The 20,709-nt window shown below is 35.3% G+C and overlaps 1 protein-coding gene across 2 annotated transcripts in view; it reads left to right on the top strand.

Annotated features, from left to right (window-relative positions):
- Window positions 1–19,960, top strand: part of CUNH5orf34 (chromosome unknown C5orf34 homolog) — a 29,539-nt gene extending 9,579 nt beyond the window's left edge. For both annotated transcript variants that reach the window (XM_013073489.3, XM_004848554.4), the window contains exons 4-13: window positions 3,914–4,545; window positions 6,676–6,777; window positions 8,054–8,177; window positions 11,336–11,427; window positions 11,967–12,036; window positions 12,802–12,972; window positions 13,595–13,689; window positions 14,969–15,067; window positions 18,796–18,836; window positions 19,588–19,960. In XM_013073489.3, the coding sequence (XP_012928943.1) occupies window positions 3,914–4,545; window positions 6,676–6,777; window positions 8,054–8,177; window positions 11,336–11,427; window positions 11,967–12,036; window positions 12,802–12,972; window positions 13,595–13,689; window positions 14,969–15,067; window positions 18,796–18,836; window positions 19,588–19,763 (1,602 nt within the window). In that variant the 3' untranslated portion in view covers window positions 19,764–19,960. The remainder of the gene's footprint in view (window positions 1–3,913; window positions 4,546–6,675; window positions 6,778–8,053; window positions 8,178–11,335; window positions 11,428–11,966; window positions 12,037–12,801; window positions 12,973–13,594; window positions 13,690–14,968; window positions 15,068–18,795; window positions 18,837–19,587) is intronic.
- Window positions 19,961–20,709: the final 749 nt, after the last annotated feature.

Raw genomic sequence — 20,709 nt, 5'->3', positions numbered from 1 at the left:
TTTTTATAAGTAATATTTAGGTAATTAGATTTTAGGGGGGTTTTTTGGTATCAGGGATTGAACTCCGAACCTTGTTCTTATGAGGTAGGCAGTGGAACCACTGAGCTAAATCCCCAGCCCTTTAGGTAATTAGAAATGTTTAGTTTTTCTGCCTTTCCCCTAGGATACTCAGGAAGGACATATGCTATAGAATGCATAGGCCTATATATTTCACTTAAGGAACATAGAAGTTATATAGTTCATATCTCTGCCTTTTTTTTTTTTTTTTTTTTGGATTTTTGAGACAGGGTCTCGCTATGAGGCTCAGGCTCACCTTGAACTCACTATGTAGTCCAGGCTGGCCTCAAACTCGTGGTAGTCCTCGTGCCTCAGTCTCCTAAGTGCTGGGATCATAGGTGAATGGCACCACACCTGGCTTCTGCCATTTTATTTATAGCCAAAGATTATAACTTTTCAGATTGGTGACTTTTTCATTCTCAAAAGTCCCAAAATTTAAGAAAGTCTTTGAGCATTTTCATAATTTATTTGTAGTTATTTGTTAGTGTATAGTAGGGATATGTAATTATAGGTATAAAAATTTTATTCTTTTGCTTAAATTTTATTTTGCACTGAGGAATACTAATAATAATTGTCATTTATTGAGTTTACTCTGTGCCAAACACTAAGAATCATGTTGAAAATACTCAATACTGGTGTTACAGTATGGATGGCTACCTTCTGTCAGAATGGACGTCCAGCCTATTAAAACAGATGTATTGGCTGGATATCAGCCCCCCCTCTTTTTTTTTTTGTTAAATTCTTTTATTGGTACATTTTAGGTATACAACACAATTACATTTCTCATTGGGAATTGTACCTTTACATAATGCATCTTGGTTCTTATTTTTTCCCCATTCCTAGCCCTCCCTTCACCCCCTCCACCCCTCCCTATTTACAAAGACTTTATTTCCATTTTTTCCATTTCTCATCATTTTTCCTTTCCCTTCTTTCCTTTTTCCTGCCCCTCCCACTACCCCTACCCCTTTGGACCTTTTCTTCCTATTTTGCATTATCGATTATTCATTCTAATCATTGGTACATTTTAGGTATACAATATAATGACATTCATCATTGGAAATTTGTACCTTTACATAATTAATCTCTCTTGGTTCTTATTTTTCGCCCTTGCCCAGCCCTCCCTTCAACCCCTCCATTCCTCCCTATTTACAAAGATTTTGTTCCTGTTTTTCCATTTTCTCATATTAATCCCATTCCCTTCTATCCTTTCCCCTACCCCTCCCACTTCCTTCCCCTTTGCCCCTTTTCTTCCTGTTTCACATTACCTATTATACATTTTAGTCCTTATTTACACTTTCAGTTTCTCACACCAGAGAAACTATTCGGTATTTATTTATTTATTTATTTATTTATTTATTTTGGGTACCGGAAATCGAACTCGGGACCTTGCAATTGCGAGGCAGGCAGTGGCACCACTGAGCTAAATCCCCGGCCCCAACTATTCGGTATTTATACATGTGTGTCCTATTTATTTCACTTAAGAGTATCGCCTCAATGTGCATCCACTTAGCTATAAATGTCTCTAATTTCTCATTTTTTATGGCTGAGTAGTACTCCATTTTATAAAAAAAAACACCACATTTTCTTTATCCAGTCACCAGTTGAATATCAGCCCCTTTTTATAGGTGAGGAAATTGTGTCTCAGAGAGTATACCTGACTCATCTGTGGAAATTTTCTAAGTGGCAAAGTTAGGATTTGCACCCAGTCAATATAACTCTGATTTTTTTTTCTTGGTACTGGAGATCTAACCGAGGGCTTGACACCTGCTGGGCACATCCCTAGTCCAACTACGTCTTTTAACTACTTTCTGCTTCTTTTCTAATTCTGCCACAGTGCTTCTGGCCTACTGAATAATATTCTGTTATATTGTGACAAAAGAGTCATAAAAAGTTGTAAAATATAAACTAATCTGGTGAGATTTTTTTCTCTGGTGGCTTTTAAATAACTTTAGTAATTGAAACTGTGTAGCTTGCTGCTGATGCTACAGTAGTATTATTAAGTAACATAATTCTAGAAGAGACCGTCCTTACAAACCAGGCTTGCCATCAAATAAATAGTGACTTTAATTTTAGCATCCTAACATAGGAAGCACTGTATATTTAAGAGGCTTTCTTGACAATAGTTTTTGTAAAATTAAGGCTTATTTTTTAAATTTTAAATTTATTTTTAAAAATTAAATTTTTTTTTTTGCCTTCACCCTGAGCTACAAATCCAGTCAATACCTCCCCGTTCCATCTTTATGAATTGCTTAGGGTAGGCTCAAACCTGTGATCCTCTTGCCTCAGCCTCCCAGAATGGCGGGATTATAGGCATGTCCCACCATTTCCAGCTAAAATTAAGGTTATGGAAGTTGAAATGTTACAGTATTACTGTTTATATCTTATATGAAAAAACAGCAGGTGCTGTTACTTCTTATGAGTCTGTTTGCTGTTTTATCTTCTTTTTTTTTGTACCGGGGATCGAACTCAGGTCCTTGTGCTTGCACAGCAGGCGGCGAAACCACTGAGCTAAATCCCCGGCCCGCTGATTTATCTTTGACTCTTTCAATCTTTTTAAATTCCTCTTTAACCTGCTTGGAATTTATTTTAGTTTATGATGTATCAATTGCTATCTAGGGTAGGTATTTTATATATATTGTTTTATATTTTCAGTCCATGTGATAACCCTCCAAGGTAGTGTTTCCTAAATGCTGTTCATAACTTCAGTACCATTTGGCAAGAGAATTCTCTTGCCCTGAGGTGTAACTCAGTAATAGAATATTTGTGTAGTGAGTGCCAGCCCTGTGTTCAATCCATAATACTGAGAGAGAGAGAGAGAGAGAGAGAGAGAGAGAGAGAGAGAGAGAGAGAGAGAGAGAGAGAGAGAGAAAGAGAGAGAGAGAGAGAGAAGAAATAACTCTCCATAACTCTCCTTTCCCCCTTGGTTTGAAAAACATGTTATCCCATATAATGTTTTAAGATATAATGGAGCCTGTTTTTGTATTTTCTTTTTTCTTTTTTTGTGGTACCAGGGAGCGAACGCAGGACCTTGCACTTGCAAGGGAGGCAGTGGCACCACTGAGCTAATCTCCAGCCCTGTTTTTTTAATTTTCTGAATTGCTCTATTAGGAACTTATATGTTGGTCTTGTATCATTTAAGCTCTGAATGCTTTTAAAAAAGCATGTTATATAAAAAAGAAAAGTATGTTATAGCCCAGGTTCTCCCTTATTTCTGTTTTCTTTCAGAGTAGACTTTTGGGGTGAGGAGTATGCAAATCTGTTTATCTGCAATTCATTGTATGTTCTAAACCAAAATATGTTAAGTGCTAAATATGATCAGGATGGTGTGTTCTTTTTATTTTTTTCATTTTGTATTTTAAATCTTTTTCTAAGAGAGATTATACAGTGGACCCTCAAGTTATGACTGGCCTGACATATGAACAACTTGGGTTAATTAGGTTAATGGAAGATTCATCTGACTTTTGTTATCTATCATGTTTGTATCTTTTTTTTTTTTTGGTACCGGGGATTGAACTCGGGTCCTTGTGGTTGCGAGGCAGGCACCGGAACCACTGAGCTAAATCCCTGGCCCATTGTTATCTATCATGTGTACCCAGGTAAACATCCAGAACTCAGCTGTATTGACTTACAACCAACTTGGGTTACAAACAGCCCTCAGAAACCAATTGAGTTTGTAAGTCAAGGGTCCACTGTATTAACTATCAAATATTCTCTGGAAAGCTATATATAAGCTCCCTTTTTTATCCTCTCTAGGTAGTAAAAACACAAGTATGTGAGTATTTTCTTACACAATACTTAACTGTCAAAAGTATGGGAAAATCAGATGTTTGCATGTTTTTTTCCTTCTGCAATTTAGCATATCTTCACTGATACCTCAGAAGTGAGATGGCCCAATCTTGAAGCAGATGATAGCATGATAAGTATGGAGAGCGACACCGTGAAGATAGCATCTTTAGATGGTCATGCATACCTTTGCCTGCCCAAGACTCAGCATGAATTTACAGTACATTTTTTGTGTAAAATTAGCCAGAAGCCAAGAGTGTTGTCAGAAATAAATAAAAAAGCTCCAGAAGATAAACTGGTTGAAAGAGTCAACAAGATCTCTGGAAGTTTATTAGGACAAAGAATAAAGAGTAAAGAAAATGAACTTTTTTGCCAGATCTTGAAATCCAAAGAACCTTTAGAGAAGACGAGTTGTGCAAATGAAATTGAAAGGAGGGTGGAGCCGCCTTCATCTGGTGCAGATCACACATGTGTATACACATGGGTAAAGCAGCGCTGGTCTGTGGCCTCCTGTCCAGAAGAATGGAAATACCCTTTGTCTTTAGCACTTCGTTTTCATAATAAAATTAATGATATGCCTAAAATTGATCCAGATATCACCACAAGTAGAATTTTAACTTCTCGTGTTTCAGAGGAAAGAAGAAAAGAGGTTTCCATTCTTCCCAAGGCCCTGTTACTCAGTTGTCCTTTCCCACACTTGCACAGGTAATGGAAGAGTGACTTATTGGTCATAACGTTTTTGTAAGAACCAGTCTAGGTCAGCATAATTTTCTAAAGCATCTGACCAAAACCTTTGCTTAACTTAACTGACCCAAATCTTTGCTTTTAACAGGAAAGATGTTACCTGTGTTTTGGGGTGGCCAGCTCCACACTAGATACTTTGCAAACCACAGTGTCTGTAGAGATGGCTAAGACACAGTCACTGCTTTCTAGCAATATAGAGTCCAGTGAAGGCCACTGTCCCTATGTGTGGTGAGGGATTGGACAGGAGTGGCTGTCTGGGGGAGAGCCAAGAGGAGCATCTGCTGCTGCTCAAAAGAGACAGTGACTTGGATTTCTGGGGCATGGGTTTGACAGTTATGGTTATGAGTTCTTTCTTTTGTACCTGGCCTCAGAGATTGGTTTACTGACTAAATATGTCCATTTTCAAAAGGAGTGAACAGGTTGAGGCCACTCAGTGGCTAGGTATAAACTTTTTACCTCCACTGAGATGAATAATTTAATAGTTGTAGGCTTATAACCTGAACTTTGTATAAATATTGCAGGAATAATAGCTAACAGAAACTGTTTATATGCCAGGTACTTTGTATTTTACCTATTTGATCCTCATAGAAACAGTAAGTACTGTTATCATCTCTTTGTAGAGGAATTTGAGACCCAGAAATGTTAATAACTTGATTTTTTTGGTTGTACCGGGGATTGAACCAAGGCCTTTACTGTAACCTGTATCCCCAGCGCTTTTTACTTCTTTATTTTGAGATAGGGTCTTGGTAAGTCACTAGGTTGCCCAGGCTGGAGCTTGAATTTATGATCTGATCCTCCTCCTTCACTCTCCCGGAGTGCTGGGATTACAGGCATGTGCCACCATGCCTGGCACAAATGTTAGTAACTTGAGCACAGTTACATATAAGGACTTGAAATTCCATCCCAGGTAGTCTCTAAGTACACATTTGTTTTTTAGGACAAAATATGGGAATGGCTTTTTAGGCTTGTCATGGTTGTCTGTTGTACTTAAAATTGGAAAATCCAGGATTATGATGAGTATGTCAAAAGAAATTTTATGCCTCTATTTAAAAAATGTAATTTTCATTTGTACATGTTTGCAGTAATGATTACATTCATTGAGGGGAGTTGGTTCATTATATAACACATCTTAAATTCTTTTAATAGCCCCTCCCCCTCCCTCCTCCGTTCCATCTCTTAGTCCCCTTCCCATTTGCAAAGGATCTACCTTCCTTAGTGTAGTTTAAGACATCTGCCATAATCTGGTTCCTTCACAGATCTGTAAACAACTCTCTCGTTACTCTTGCCCTTGTTTCTTTGTTCTTCTTAAACTGAATTTCTTGCATTCCTTAAAATGCTCACTCAGGCTTGTTCACCAGTGCACCTGGTTTTTGGTTTTCCAGGAGCACTCTTCCTGATCTCTCTGCACTGGCTGACTGGGCTCATTTCCAGGTTTCAGCTTAAGCCTCACATCTTTTAGGATAGTTTTCTGAGAGACGCTAGACAAATTAGGTATATATGTGAGTCCACAGAATTTAGTACCTTCCCTTTACATTCAGTGATTACTATTTAACATCCATGTCAAGTAGGAATCTCCACTGAGGGCAGGAACCATGCCTGCTTTTCTGAGTGTTATATCCTCAATGTGTATGTACAGTGCCTAGCCCACTATGAATATTTCAGTATTTGTTTGAATTCAGGCTAAATTTTAAAGATTAGTAAAACAATTTATGTAACTTGTACTGGAATCCAATAATGAGATTATTGAAACTACTGAAAAGAAAAGTATTTGCTTACTCCAGGTATAATTGGTCACCTCTTGTTTTAAAATTCATTTATATACTTTTTTTTTTTATACTTTTTTTTGACAGTGTCACTATGTAGTTCAGGCTGGCCTTGAACTTCTAGTGATCCTCCTGCCTCAGCCTCCCAAGTGCTATGATTACAGGCATGCGCCACCATGTTCGGCTATTCATATACATCTGTATTTTATTTTTCTGTCGTCTAATGAATTAAGCAAGAAATACATGCTACAGTGGTACTATTTGTTGGCTTTTATAGGCAATAATTTTGAGCAACCAGAATTAATAGTCTGCATTTTGTCCTTCACAGGTGGAAGTTTTGTGATACACTTTTACAGACACAGTCTGATGAAGAAGAATATTCTTATCCTGAACTAGTGAAAGTGGTTTGGTATAAGGGTATTACATACAGGTAAGGGCACCTGTGTTGGTGAGGGGCTGCAACTAGCCCTACAGAAAGACTCACAAGAGGATAGTTTTTTGTTTTTTGTTTTTTTGGTACTGGGGATCAAACTCAGGACTTTGCACTTGTGAAGTAGGCACAGTGCCACTGAGCTAAATTCCTGGCCCAAGAGGACACAGCTTTGCTAGGTCATCTGTGCTCCTATATTTTATCCTGAATTTTATAGGTCTCAAAACTAATTTTATTACTGTACCCGGGGTTCTTGCGACTCACATTAACCATGTTTACAAGACTTAAGTGGCAACTCTGAAGACAGTGGAGGCTCAATTTTGCTAGTGAATATAATATTCATATCTCAGTTATTTAGAATATATCAAAAGACCTACTTGTATGAATTAGTCACGTCACCATGTTATCTACTGAGTGTAGAATTAGAGATGTTAGGTATCCTGAGGGAGAATTTTAGTGTTCATTCAAAGCAAATATTCTTTGAATAACTTCTCTGGCCCAGCACTACTCCATAAATGATCCTATTTTCTTTTTTTGGTACTGGGGACTGAACACAGGACCTTACGCTTGCGAGGCAGGCAGTGGAACCACTGAGCTAAATCCCTGGCCCACCATAAATGATCCTTACCTACAATAGATTGTGTATCTCTGGTGACTGCAGTACTGCTATTGGCTGGATTGCGAGTTTCACTTACATGAACAATGCTAGAAGAACACTGCTAAGTTTTTTGGGGGGTGGAGAGGGGCTCTCCTTTTCCTGTATGAAAATTCACCCCTTTCTAATGACATAGTCTTCATATATATTCCAACAAAATTCACTTGACTTCACTTTGTACACATTATATACACCATACCTTGATTTTAGCATGCTATTCCAGGTATAATTTGTCACCTGCTTTCAGGGATATCACCTTCCACAGATGATTAATCTCATCCATCAGGTATTGGTTACACTAAAGAATAATCTTACTTTCTGGTCCTGGAAGTGTTGTATTTAACGTAAATGCAACAGACACGGCTTTGGTGATGGTGTATGTGCCAGGCCCTGTGACTGGCAGTCAGGATACCAAGAGGATGGTAAGATGCCTGATTGCCAGAAGCTCTGAGCTTAGTTGTTAAAATAAATATATAAACTACTGCTCTATGTTCTGTTTATCCTTTCCAAAAAAGTTATTTTAGCTGGTTTGGTTCAGAATATGAAATAATTTACTTATGACTGCCTTTGTGTATGTTTTAATAATTAGAAAAAAACTTAATGATTATATCTTCTCCTTAGGCTTACTCATAAAAATGTGAACTCAATAGAGATTTATCCTGGAGATGGATCTGTTTTAAAATCAGAAGGAGCTTATTTTGGGAACTATTTTACCTATTATTCCTGTCGAGAAGGATCAGAAGAGGTAAGCCAACTATGAGATACCAACTCAAGAAGAGTCTTCTAAATTCTTTTAAAATTCAGAATATATATGGGAAATTTGGTCTTTATACAACATTACTTTCTGCTGTTTTGTTTGGAGAATTAATGTCACCTTACAATTAGCATTGGCACCTAGTTAATTATGAAATACTGAAACTTTTACTGTCTTCTCATCCACTACTATCTATTAGCCTAAGCAACTCATGTTTAAATCAGAAGCTAAATTTCATCTGTCATAGAATGTATTAATATAAAATTCTAAAACCAGAACCATCACTTTGAGTCAATATACAATTTAGGATTAATATTTGCCCACTAAAAAGCATATTTTCTCCTACCGTGTAATTGTATATTTTAAGTACATCTTTATATACAACTATATATAACACTATTGTTCAAAACACTAAAACATAATATATTTACCAGACCATGTGATGATAATGTGGATACTAATGAGATTTCATTTATTTACTGCCGCTCTGACATTTGACATCCACCCTTCTATAGCAGTCACCATAATATCACATTGCTTTGTAGGTTAAAATAGAATAAATATGTTTTTTCCCTCCATTACAGACTGGAGTACTTAAGTAACAAGATTATCAGAGTCACTAGGGGGAAGAATTCAAAATGGAGTGGACTTTTTTTTTAACTATGGAAAATTTCAAGCATACGAAAATAGACAAATGTAACAGATCCCTAGGTACCCATTACCCACGTATTCATCTGTACTTCCCATTGCCTTTTCCACATCACTACCTATTTAAATCCCAAATTTTACTCATAAATATTTCAGTATGTATTAGAGCAGATCCCCTATTGAAATTTATTTCTAGGCAAATGTTCATTCATTTATGCAGTATTAATTGAACACTTACTCTTTAGCAGGCATTCTGGTAAGCACTGGGAATGATGAAAATAAGGAATTCCTGCCCTCAAAGGGTTCACAGTCTAGTGGTCAGGCAGAGAGACATACAAGAAAATGAGATGTGGCTAAGTACTGTGTATAAGTATGTGAGTGCATGTAGTGGAGGAAACAAACGGGCACACAGGGTGGCTATGAACAGTCACACTGCTGACTGCTGTATGGGAGTTTGCACAGTTGCAGGACAAATGTAGTGAATCTTCATGGAGCTTCCCTATTGCTCAAAGCTTTCAGGAGGGAGTGTAGTTTTTATATTGAAGCAAACATATGGAGTAGAAGCTTGAACTTTTGGGAAAAAATAAAACTTTCTAACAAGCTTTACATTTGTGGTTGACTGCTTTGGGCTTCATTCTTAGACCTGTGTGTGGACCACCCTTCTCTGTCTGCCTTGGTGAAGAGATTTAGAAACAATTGACTCTCTTTGGGATAAATTTGCTTCTTTAACCTATACTCCAAAATCAATTCCAGGTGAATTAAATAATTAAATATAAGAAACAAAACTTTATCATTGTTAGAAGAGAAAGTAGCCAGGGGTGGTGGCACACATCTATAATCCCAGCACTTGGGAGGTTGAGGCAGGAGGATTGCCATGAGTTTGAGGCTATCCTGGGCTACATAGTGAGACCCTATTTCAAAAAACAAAACAATAACAAAAAAAGAAGAGGAGGAAGATGAATAAGAAGATGTTATAGAAAACCATTTTATAATCTTTGGGCAAGGGAGACCCTTAAGAACAATAAAAACAGCTTCAAGTTTGACAAGCTTGAAATTTTCAAATTTTTGTTAAGTTTTAAATATTTAAAGCTTCGGTCATATTAGATAAAGTAAAAACTACAAACAAAAGCGTGGAAGAAAATATTCCATACTAAATCAGCAATAAAGACCCCTCCCCCCAAAAAAACTAGTAGAAAAAAGAGTGAAGGATAAGAAAAGGCAATATAAAATTTTCAAAATCCTATAATATTTGATAATACTATAATGTTAAGCTGTACTAGTTGCATCAGGGAAATGCAAATAAAGTAACAGTTGACACAATCTTTTTCACTTATTAAAGTTATCAAAATTTTAAAAAGATAATATCCACTGCCAGAGAGGATGTGAAAAGGGGTGCTTTCATAGTGTTGGATGGAGTATAAATCGGTTCAGCCTTCTTCGAGGACAACTTGATAACATCAAGTAAAACTGATCAGAAATTCTGCTTTAAAAAGTTTGCATAACCCACATATTGTTGTAGTTAGTAAGAATCAAACTTGCAATCTGAATCCGGATCTGTCTGATTCTGAAGCCCATCTTCTTTCCCTGATGTGGGTCTTATGCTCTTTACCTCTTGTGGTTCAAATCAGATCTGTACTACTGCTTATCTGCAATTTCCTCATCTAGAAACCAGGCATTAACAGTTCTTCAGAATTATTTTGAGGATTAAATGAAAAAATCCATAAAATGTATAGAATAGCACCTGTGGCACACTCCATACATGTTGTTACTATTATATTTGTTGTGAACACGGCTTTGGACCTTCTAGAATTACCTAAAGAAGAAATCAGGAAGTCAGAAGAAAAGGCTAGAAACAGAGTCCTGGGGAACACTAGCAGGTTTGAGAAAGAGCAAATTCAGAAAGAATAACAAAATAACATTTAAAAAGAAATTCTGAGCCTGTAAATTCTGAGTCTTTTACAAAGTATAACAATAGTTCTTCTCTTATTCTTTTTTTTTTTTGGTACCGGGGATCGAACTCAGGACCTTGCACTTGCGAGGCAGGCGGTGGCACCACTAAGCTAAATCCTTGGCCCCAACAATAGTTCTTCTCTTAATAAAATGTAACAAAATGATTCATTTAAAATATTCATTTAAAATAGTGGCTTTTAAATCCATGTAGCCATTTTTTTTTTTAGGAAAGCATGTGGCTTAGGTGATAAATTTCCTGCTAATGTGTGAAAAGTAGTTTCGTTGCTATATTAATTGAAGTATAGCCAAGATTTAAATTGGGCAGTAAGTTATAGGCTATTAGAACGTCACTTTTCAATATAGCATTCTATACTTTAAGTGGGACAGTGGAAAGGCATCATGAAACACTGTTAAAATATGTAAGTTATATGGGCTTTATATTGTTAAAATAACTCTTACCTTGTCATTATATAAATACATATTTTAACAAAAAGTTAAAAAGGACCACAATTTATTGTTAATGAGATTTTCCATTTTAAACTAATTTTCAGAGAGAAGAGAAAACTTACTCAGTGAACAACCTTCCTCCAGATAGACCAGGAAGTCTATTCTCTGTATGTTCTCTGATTAAGCAGGCAACCAGGTAATTTCTTCACATTCAATTGAACCAAGTGGTATATACCCAAAAACCTTGATGCATTTTCTTGTGATTAAGGATAGGATTAAGAATTGATAACTGCTGGGTGTGTTGGTGCATACCTATAATCCCATAACTGTGAGATGCTGGGGCAGGAGGATCTCAAAATCTAGCCCAGCCTGGGCAATTTAATGACTTAGTGAGACTTGGTCTCAAAATAAAAAAGGGGCTGGGAATATAGTCAGTGTGAAGGCTCTAGGCTCAAGGCCCAGTCTAAAAAGAAAAAAGCACTTGGAAATTCTCTCCATGGAGTCATTTCATTGTCAAAGGTTAGAAGAATAGGCTTTACCTAGGTGAGATTAGTACAGAGGGAAACAAAATTCCCTTCTAGGGGCTCATGGATTCTTCGAAGAAGAGTTTCAAGTACATTTCAGTGGAAATGAGTTACTTGCCATCTAAAATGTTACACAGCATTCAGGATGGATTGCTAGCATTAGAATATGTTATTATTTGCAAATGTTTAACGAGTGTTTTCATGTTCACAGAATTCTTCAACATTGTGCCAAGATGAGGCTTTCTCTAAGCCATAACTATCGTATATGCTGCTGGAAAATGGTATATTAAAATTATTTTTAAAATTATTTTATTTGAGTCCATATTTCTAAATTCAAATTGGTTTCATCTAAGTCATGCAAGAAAGTCTGTAACAGTAATATTGGTTTATTCAGAATAATATTCACCTGATAGACAATGAAAAGTCAAGCCTTTGTGTTCAATCTTTTCCTTCCCGTTCCCTCTTCCCCTTCCCTTCCTTTTTGTTATGCTTTTATTGTTTATAGTTTTCCTCTCTTCATGCTATGCTTTTATTGCATATAGTTTTCCTTATTGTATTTGTATCTTCAATCCTGTGCTAGTGATTGAACCAAGGACCTCTCAAATGCTAAGCATGAGCTCTACCACTGAACCATACCCTCAGCCCAATTTATTTAGTTTTTTTTTTTTTTTCTTGGTAGGGGGGATTGAACTCAGGTCCTTGCGCTTGCGCAGCAGGTAATGAAACCACTGAGCTAAATCCCCAGCCCGCAATTTATTTAGTTTTTAATAGAGGGGAAAACAGAATTGATTAGATTTAAAGTATATCTAATTTTTTATCTATTTTCTATGTAATGTTCAGAGTTAAATGTTAGCTCTATAAACATTAATACTTAATCTGCTTGTAAAATACTGTCTTGGTATCTATTTCTGAAAAAGTTAAACATAAGAATTCTATAATACTAAGCTGGATAAGAATCTGAAGTTGTTTCAGAATTCATTAATATTCATTTAAATCTTGTTAATGGATAACTTTATTCCTTGCTACTTTTATTTATTTGGTTTTAGGTACCTGGGATAAATGATAGCAATATACTGCCTTTACTTTTGAAAGAGTCTCTCATATCCAACGTGGGAAGATTTCTTGCCTACTCTGATGACAAAGTACATGCTATCTTTTTAGATGGTATCACTTTAACCTTGAATTGGAATTTCACCTCTTCTGTTGAAAAAGGACAGGTTAGTATATTTTAGAATGAAATCTATTTTTTTATGTGTAGTAAGATTTATTGGAGCATTTTAAAAATTGACACAAAAATTGTGCATATTTATGGGGTACCAAGTGATGTTTTGATACAGCATATATTTTAACATTGATAATAAGTACATCTGTTTTCTCAAACATCATTTCTTTGTGCTAAAAACATTCAAAATCCTATCTTCAAGCTTTTTTGAAATATACAGTACATTATCTGTAGCTTTAGCCTCTTATCTATGGTTAGAAATATATTTTTGTTGTATATCTATGGAATACAACAAAGACAAAGTTCCACAATATCTCAAATTAATTTTCAAGTATAAAATCTGTCAAGAGGCTTTACTGATTTCATTGGATTTCCCAGCAAAAGTCAGAACAGTGTGACAGTCATTTGTATAAAGACAACTTATTATAGCAAGAGGGGTATTTTTATTTTCTTGATAATTATCTCTATGAGGGGTGGTAAATTAATAGCCATGTCAAACTAACTTTTTAATGATTCATCTACTTATTTTTTTAAATTGGTAAGTCAGAAGAAGTTGACCATATTTTTGTTTTCAGTTTTGGAGTGATAAAATTTGCCTTTCCTCCTTGCTTCTTAAGGTAAATCAAGGTCTCAACTTAGGTTGGTGTAGGTTAACTTTTCCTGATGGACAAGATCAGTTAATTCAAATTGAACACCCTGGACCATATGAAAGGTACTAAAACGCAATTCTTTATAACATCATTTTTGAGTTGGGATGTAGCTCTGTGGTAGGGTGCATGCCTAGTGTGCACAAGCTATGAGTTTGATCTCAGCACTGCTCACCAAAAAATTAGTTTTATGTTTTGACAGAAGCAGCATTATAAACATTTAAATGTTACGTATTTTAATTTTTTCCATGTGATAATGTGAATGAAGTAATTTAATCAGACTCCAAAGTTTTCAGTTCTACTGGTGTTTAGCACAACTAAATAAATCAGGTCAGTTTTAATCATTTCCTTGTAGTCAAGTGATTTTTCAAACTGATATGTGATACAGACATGATCACATAGCATACAGACTATGGAGATTGGGCTGTGTTCAGATGTGTTAGCCAATTAATTAATCCTGATCCCCTAACCAATTTGAAATAAGGTTTGCAACCACAAATAACTAAAATTATATCTATTTCTAGAAAGTAGGAAAAATTAAATGAAATTAAGCTGATGATTCTTAAAAGGGCACAGCTTCTTAAAGTCAGTTTTTATGAATATGCTTTTCTCTTTTGGTTTATGTAATTTTCTGTTATAGTAATTCTACTTGTGGTAGTCTTGATATTTTAGTGATTTTTACTTGATGTTCACATAAGCACTGCTCGTTTTACTTCCTGAACTTATTTTTCTGTTGGTCTTTATTGTTTTTTGGTCTAAATGCTCTAACATTCAATTGTTATTTTGAAAAATTTGCTTCAGAAAGATAGTTTCTTTACAAAATATTATTACTTGTTGCAGCCAGTCACTTCATAATTCTTTAAATTCCAGGTTTTTTTATATATGCAGTTATATATAATCATAAATATGTATATTTGTGTGTACATGTGCATACATTAATGGATGTTTTCTGGTTTAAATTTTAGTAAGCAAAATGTACACAGAGTCATAAGTGTGATGGCATTTTCATGATAAAACTTAAAATTCATTTTACTTTGAAAAACTAAAAATAGAATTTAAACATTTGAATTTGATCTTTAAATGAGATCTAAGTATTACTTTTGTTTTGACTCTTAAATGTTATCTTTATTAACTACAGATATGGGTAAATCATTGCAATTTTGATGAATAATGAAAAAACTTGTCTTTTCTGTCTAATGAAAGTTTTCGAAAATTACCCAGTAAATGCCTAACTTGTTTTTTTTTATCCTTTTTCCCCAAATTGTCTTAATGCTACTCCATTTTTATTACACTTGCAGAATGAATACAGTTCATTTTCAAGTTTTTTTAATGTGTTCATTGTAGATATGTGACAACAGTAACATCATGGTGCAGAGGACTCACCCAGATGAGTCCAAGAGAGATGCTCACATGTCCTTCATCTTCTGTTCTTGAAGAAAATTGGTATTTATATTTCTTTTAACCTGTCTACAACAGCCAACTAATACTTAAATATTCAAGTGTCAAATGGTAAACTCTGAAACTTTTTTCCCAGAAAACTTTCAGTGTAAATGTATTTTACTCCTATATTTATGATACTTAAAATTTGAAAATAATTTATTTCTACTCAAATACTTAATTTGTCATATTAAATCATATTTCATCTGAAGGGCACAAAACTGGTTTGAAAACTTTGTATCAAAAATGAGTGGTTTATATAATAAATTCAAAATTTTATGGAAAAATTTAAAAAGAATTCTTAAAATTTTAGTGATGTTAAAGGAAATAAAATGTTGACTGTGTTAGTTTTCCATTGCTGTGACAAAATACCTGGGAAAACTAACTTACGGAAGAAAGGCTCACAGTTTTAGAGGTCAGTTCCATGCTTGGCTGGCTCCACTGCTCTTATGCCGTATGAATGCAGAAACATAGAGAAAGGGAGTAGAGTCATGGAGAAAAACTGTTTACCTCATGGGAGCCAGGAAGCAGAGACAGCAAGAGAGCCAGAGAGCTGGTGCTAGCTGGGTTTCTTCTACTTGTGTTCCATCTGGGCCTGCACCCCATTAGGTGGTGCCTCCCACAATTAAGGCAGCTCTCGCCCATCAATTTGCTGCCCCCCACGTCAGTAGTCTCTGCGAACACCCTCACACACAACCCCAGAAGTGGCTTTACTAATTTCCTAGGTTTTTCTCAATCAAGTTGACAATCAAAATTAACCATCACATTGACTAACAAAAGCTTTCTGAAATTGACTTTTAAATATTTTGTCTTATTATTAGCCCCCTTCCCCATTTACTGGCAAATGAACAAATAAAGCAAGTAGGGGACTAGGTCTGAGCTTCAAAGAAATATTTAGAAAAAATAAGATACTGTAGGGAGGAAGCAAGGCCAGAGCTAAAAAGGATCTTTGGGACTGTGGAGATGGTGAAAAGATAATTTTTATGAAACAGATGCTACCTGTTAGGAAATAATGTGAGTTTTGATGGATAGGAATGAATCTTGAATTAAATACAGGTGTTCAGACTTGATAGAAACACAAGTTCCTAAGTGGAAAATGACAGGAAGAAGGCTCATTAGGAAGATTAATGTTACTGAGTATAATCTGACTATATTGGAAAGGATACAGGAAAAATTTAGAAACCTTTTAATGCAAATTTTGAGATGACCTAACAGTGTGACTTTTAAAAAGGTAAACATTAAGCTTTCTTCTTTTTAAAAAATTATTTTTAAAATGTTTAATTTATACATGTTTGCAGTACAAAATGATTATATTTGTCATGGAGATTGGTACATGTACATAATACACCTTAATTGTTTTTATTTCTCCTTTTTTTCTCCCATCCCCTCCCTCTCTTGGTTCCCTACCCATTTGCAAGAGAGCTGTCTCCCTGTTTCCTATTATCTATCTTTTATTTGCTCTTCAAATTATTTATACTTTGGGTTTCTCATATAAGAGAAACTGTACAATAGTTAAGCTTTGTGTGATTTACTTCACTTAATGTTATTGACTCAAGGTGCATCCATTTTCCTACAAATGACACAAATTTCTCCTTTGTGGCAGAGTAGTTCTCCATTGTGTACAAGTATCATACTTTCTGTATTTATTCATCTATTGATTGATATACAGGTCATTTCCAAGAATTAGCTATTATGAGTTATGCTGCTATACACATGGGTATGATTGTATCACTGTAATACCATGTCTTCTTGGGAAGAGATCTAGAAGGGAAATAGCTGGGTCCAATTAAGCCTGATACTTACCACCTTTTCTGAAGTTACTTCTTAGAAGGAATCCAGTCAGTAGGTATCAAGTATCTCAGGTATCTAAGGATCTAGCTTTCCAATGCCTCATCCTTTAGCGGTAGCCTGTTTGGCTATAGCCAAATAGAAAATTACTCAAGTACATAATAAAAAACAGCTGGGAAGAAAGGGAAATTTTTTTTTACATGGTTATAAAAATAATCAATATTGTTCAGCTGCCAAAGTTTGTAAAATGCCAGCCTCTTTACCGGAAAGCTTAAAGAGGATAACTGTCAAGACATACTGAGAAGTAAAAGTGCATATTGGTGATAGCACCTATGGCTGGAAGGAAGGGGGAGGAGCAGAGAGGTAAGATAAGGAATTGAGGAGTAGTAGCTCCATTCCCCTTGCAAAATGTAAGCCATCTCCATTGTGATCTGTCTTGTCATAGTAGGTTGAAAGAAGAGATTATGCAATAAATGGATACTTAAATTATACTTCAGTTAAGTTTTCCATCTCATTCACCATTATTAGCTTATCGATTCAACTTTTTAATAGCAATGTTAGTCAAATGAGTACAGAACCCATCACTCAGGAGGCTGAAGCAGAAGAATTAGTTTAAAATGTGTTTTGGAATGACAAAGAATCAGTAGGCTTTTAGAGTAAGTCATCTCTAATAATTTTCCTGGATGCTTAAAATATGAAAAATGTCTTTCATTCACTATCTGTCTTAGTTGCTTTTCTCTCAATGCTGAGACAAAATACCTGCTCATACCCAGAGTTAAAGGAGGAAAGGTTTATTTGGCTTACAGTTCTTGGAGGTTTCAGCCCTTAGTTGGCTGGCTCCAAGGCAGGGTGGCACATGGCAGAGAAGTATCACAGAGTAGAAATAGTTCATTGCAGGCAGAAGACAGCAAAGGTAAACAAGGGACCTTAGCAGCTTTTTTTCAGCCCCTTTTATATTCTATCTGGGCTACTGGGATTAGGGTGGTGCCAAACCACTCAGTGGCCTGATTTAGTAACCATCCACCCTGAATCCTAGCACCCTTAATCCTAGCATTGTACCATGAATCAGTCACACTCTAGATTAAGCCATGTCTGAAAAAGCCCCACCTATGGACTGCATGAGGCCTTGGGGGAGACATCCAAACACAAGCCATAACACCATCCATAGGCTGGAGTACAAGGAAGAAACACTGCAAGTTGAGAAAAGGTGCTTGCAATTCATTGTAGTAAAGGCAATAAAGGATATACATAGCATTCCCTTGTTAAAGATTTTCTGGTGATTTGAATAAAGAAATGTTTTTAGACAGTCCTCATTAATTTTTCATAGTGGTAGTCAAGCATATTTGTAGTTGTATGCCACAATAAACATAAGAATATCAGAAAGCTATAGTTCAAGAGAAGACATTAAAAATAAGCATATAATTGATTAACAATGCTATAGAAATTCAAGAAAGGAGAGATCACTTCTGTAAAAGCAAAGAAGGGCTGGGATTTTAGTAGGTTTTAAAGTTTGAGTAAACTTTAGGGAGGAAAGTAGCTGATGTGCCAGTTAAGTACTGAAGGAAAGTCCATTACCTTAGAATATCAATACTTGATTACAAAGTCCTTATAGTGGGGACTTTTATTCATTTACCTTTAAAAGCTCTCAGTAAAAATCAGTTTAACTAAGTTGATTTGTTGCTAAATAAAGCTAACATAAAGAGAATTCTTAACTTCTATGATCTCCCATTTAAAATCCTAATCTTTAAAAAAAACAAGTCAAGTATGGTTATTTGAATTTGAAGCCTGGTGTGGTGGCACACATATATGATTCCTGCATACCAGGAGACCCAAGCAAGAGGATGAAAAGTTTGACTTAGTGAGACCCTGTCTCAAAGTAAAATAAATGTTTGTGAATATAAAAGAATGAGACAACTAGCATAAACTTACTTTTATTTCTTGCACAGGTCTGTTGCTTCTGAACTTGAAAAGATACAGAAGTTTAACTGTATCCTTAGAATGTATTGTCCTTTGGGTTTAAATTTGGCAAAGACTGGTGAACTTGGGTTAAGATCTCCTCTGGAGACTTTTTCTCTTATGTATTATATTCTAAATTATACCTGTGAAGGCCTCTTTTTCCTTTTAAAATGTTTCATTCTGTATATTCTCACCCTATTTACCTAAATTTGTTTTCTTGTGGTTGTTCTATATCTTACTCAAATGATAAAGTAGTTCTGTAACAAGGGACAGGTTTTGTTTTACTCTACAAAACATACTACACAGATTGTTTATAGTTCTGTCATCCCTACTCTTGTTCCTTTTTATTCTCATAACACTTGTATAAATGAATTAAATGTCAAGCTGGGTGTGGTGGCCAGTACCTGTAGTTCCAGCATTCGGGAGACAGAGGCAGGAGGATCACTGTGAGTTCAAGGCTAGCCTGAACTAGATACATGGTGAGACCTTGTCTGAAAAAACAACAAAAAAAGTTATTGAGATTATAATTCTTTTATTTCCTCCCTACCACTGTCTTTCCCTTCCATCCATATACTTATGTACATACTCTTTCTTGCTAATTACACTATAACAATATTCCTCATTTATGGGTAGACTCCATAAATTTTTAAATTCAAACTCTATTAAAAATCCAAGAGATCTTCCTTGCAATCAATTATATTTTAATATGAAGGCCAGGCTTTTTGAAAATAAAAATATTTATATAAAGAAAAATGTGAGGGAAAACTCCTTAACTAGCTCAGTGCTACTGGAGAATAGTGGTGTCTTAAACTGTACCTCAAGCAAGAAAAATGAACAGTCTTCTGACTCTTCAGAAACCCTATTAGAAGTGAATGAAAAGAGAGTATCAGTGGCATTGAAAAAAACTTCTGAAATCCTTCAGGATATTGACTATCTTCTATCAAACTCCAAAAAGTGAAAAATGGAATAATTACATTATTAAATTTAGGAGGGGTGCTTCAAGTTACTGGTATAAAATTACTAGTAAGTGCAGAAATTGCATATATTCTATACAGTGGTTGAGAATTGACATTTAATCTTGATTGTATTTTACCTAATTTATAAATTCTTAAAATATATAGTACATTTTAATAAAGAACTCTTATGAAATTGTAAGTTTATTTCATTTCTTCAGATATTTGAGAACTTCTAAAATTATAAATTTTTGCTGGTTTTTTTCGGTACTGGGAATTGAACTCGGGACCTTGTGCTTGTAAGGCAGGCAGCAGAACCACTGAGCTAAATCCCCAGCCCTGAATTTTTGCTGTTTTTATGTTGTAAAACATTAGTCTTGAAGTTTATTTTTTTAGTATGCATAATTATGTATTTGGCCATTTGCTACTTCAATCTCTGTACTCCAGGGGTTGGGGATTTAGCTTAGTGGTTCTGGTGCCTGCCTCGCAAGTGCAAGGTCCCAAGTTCAACCCTTGGTACCAAAAAAAAAATCTCTATACTGCGTAACTATGAAAAGAGAACTGGATCTCAGAAAAAAAGAGCCTGATCAACAACCATATTCCAAGCTAAGTAAAAATCAAGCACTTCAACAAACGACTAAGTTTTTTTAAAAATATGTACTTTCATTTCTTTTAAACATATGAAAAGATTTATACTGCAGAATGTGAAATTGAGAAATGAGTTTATTGAAACGTGGTCTCTGTGGAAAGCATAAAATTGGACATCTAAAAAGATGTCAAGTGTTCTAATTTTCTACTTTTTATAGAAAACCAGTCTTCACATAAAAAGGAGGATGCAATAGAAGACATGAGAATGATGGAGAGAAAAAAAGTATAGTAGATCTGGAGTGGTAGGGTCAATAAATTGAATGGACACTGGCTTCTTTTTAGCTTCTCTGTCTTGGCTCCTTC

The sequence above is a fragment of the Heterocephalus glaber genome, unplaced genomic scaffold (assembly GCF_053883595.1).
Source record: "Heterocephalus glaber isolate CG9 unplaced genomic scaffold, H.glaber_assembly_v1.0 deba00001538, whole genome shotgun sequence".
In the NCBI taxonomy this organism is placed as follows: Eukaryota; Metazoa; Chordata; class Mammalia; order Rodentia; family Bathyergidae; genus Heterocephalus; species Heterocephalus glaber.
The sequence above is the reverse complement of the archived record's forward strand: the minus strand, read 5'-3'. Positions and strand labels throughout refer to the sequence as shown.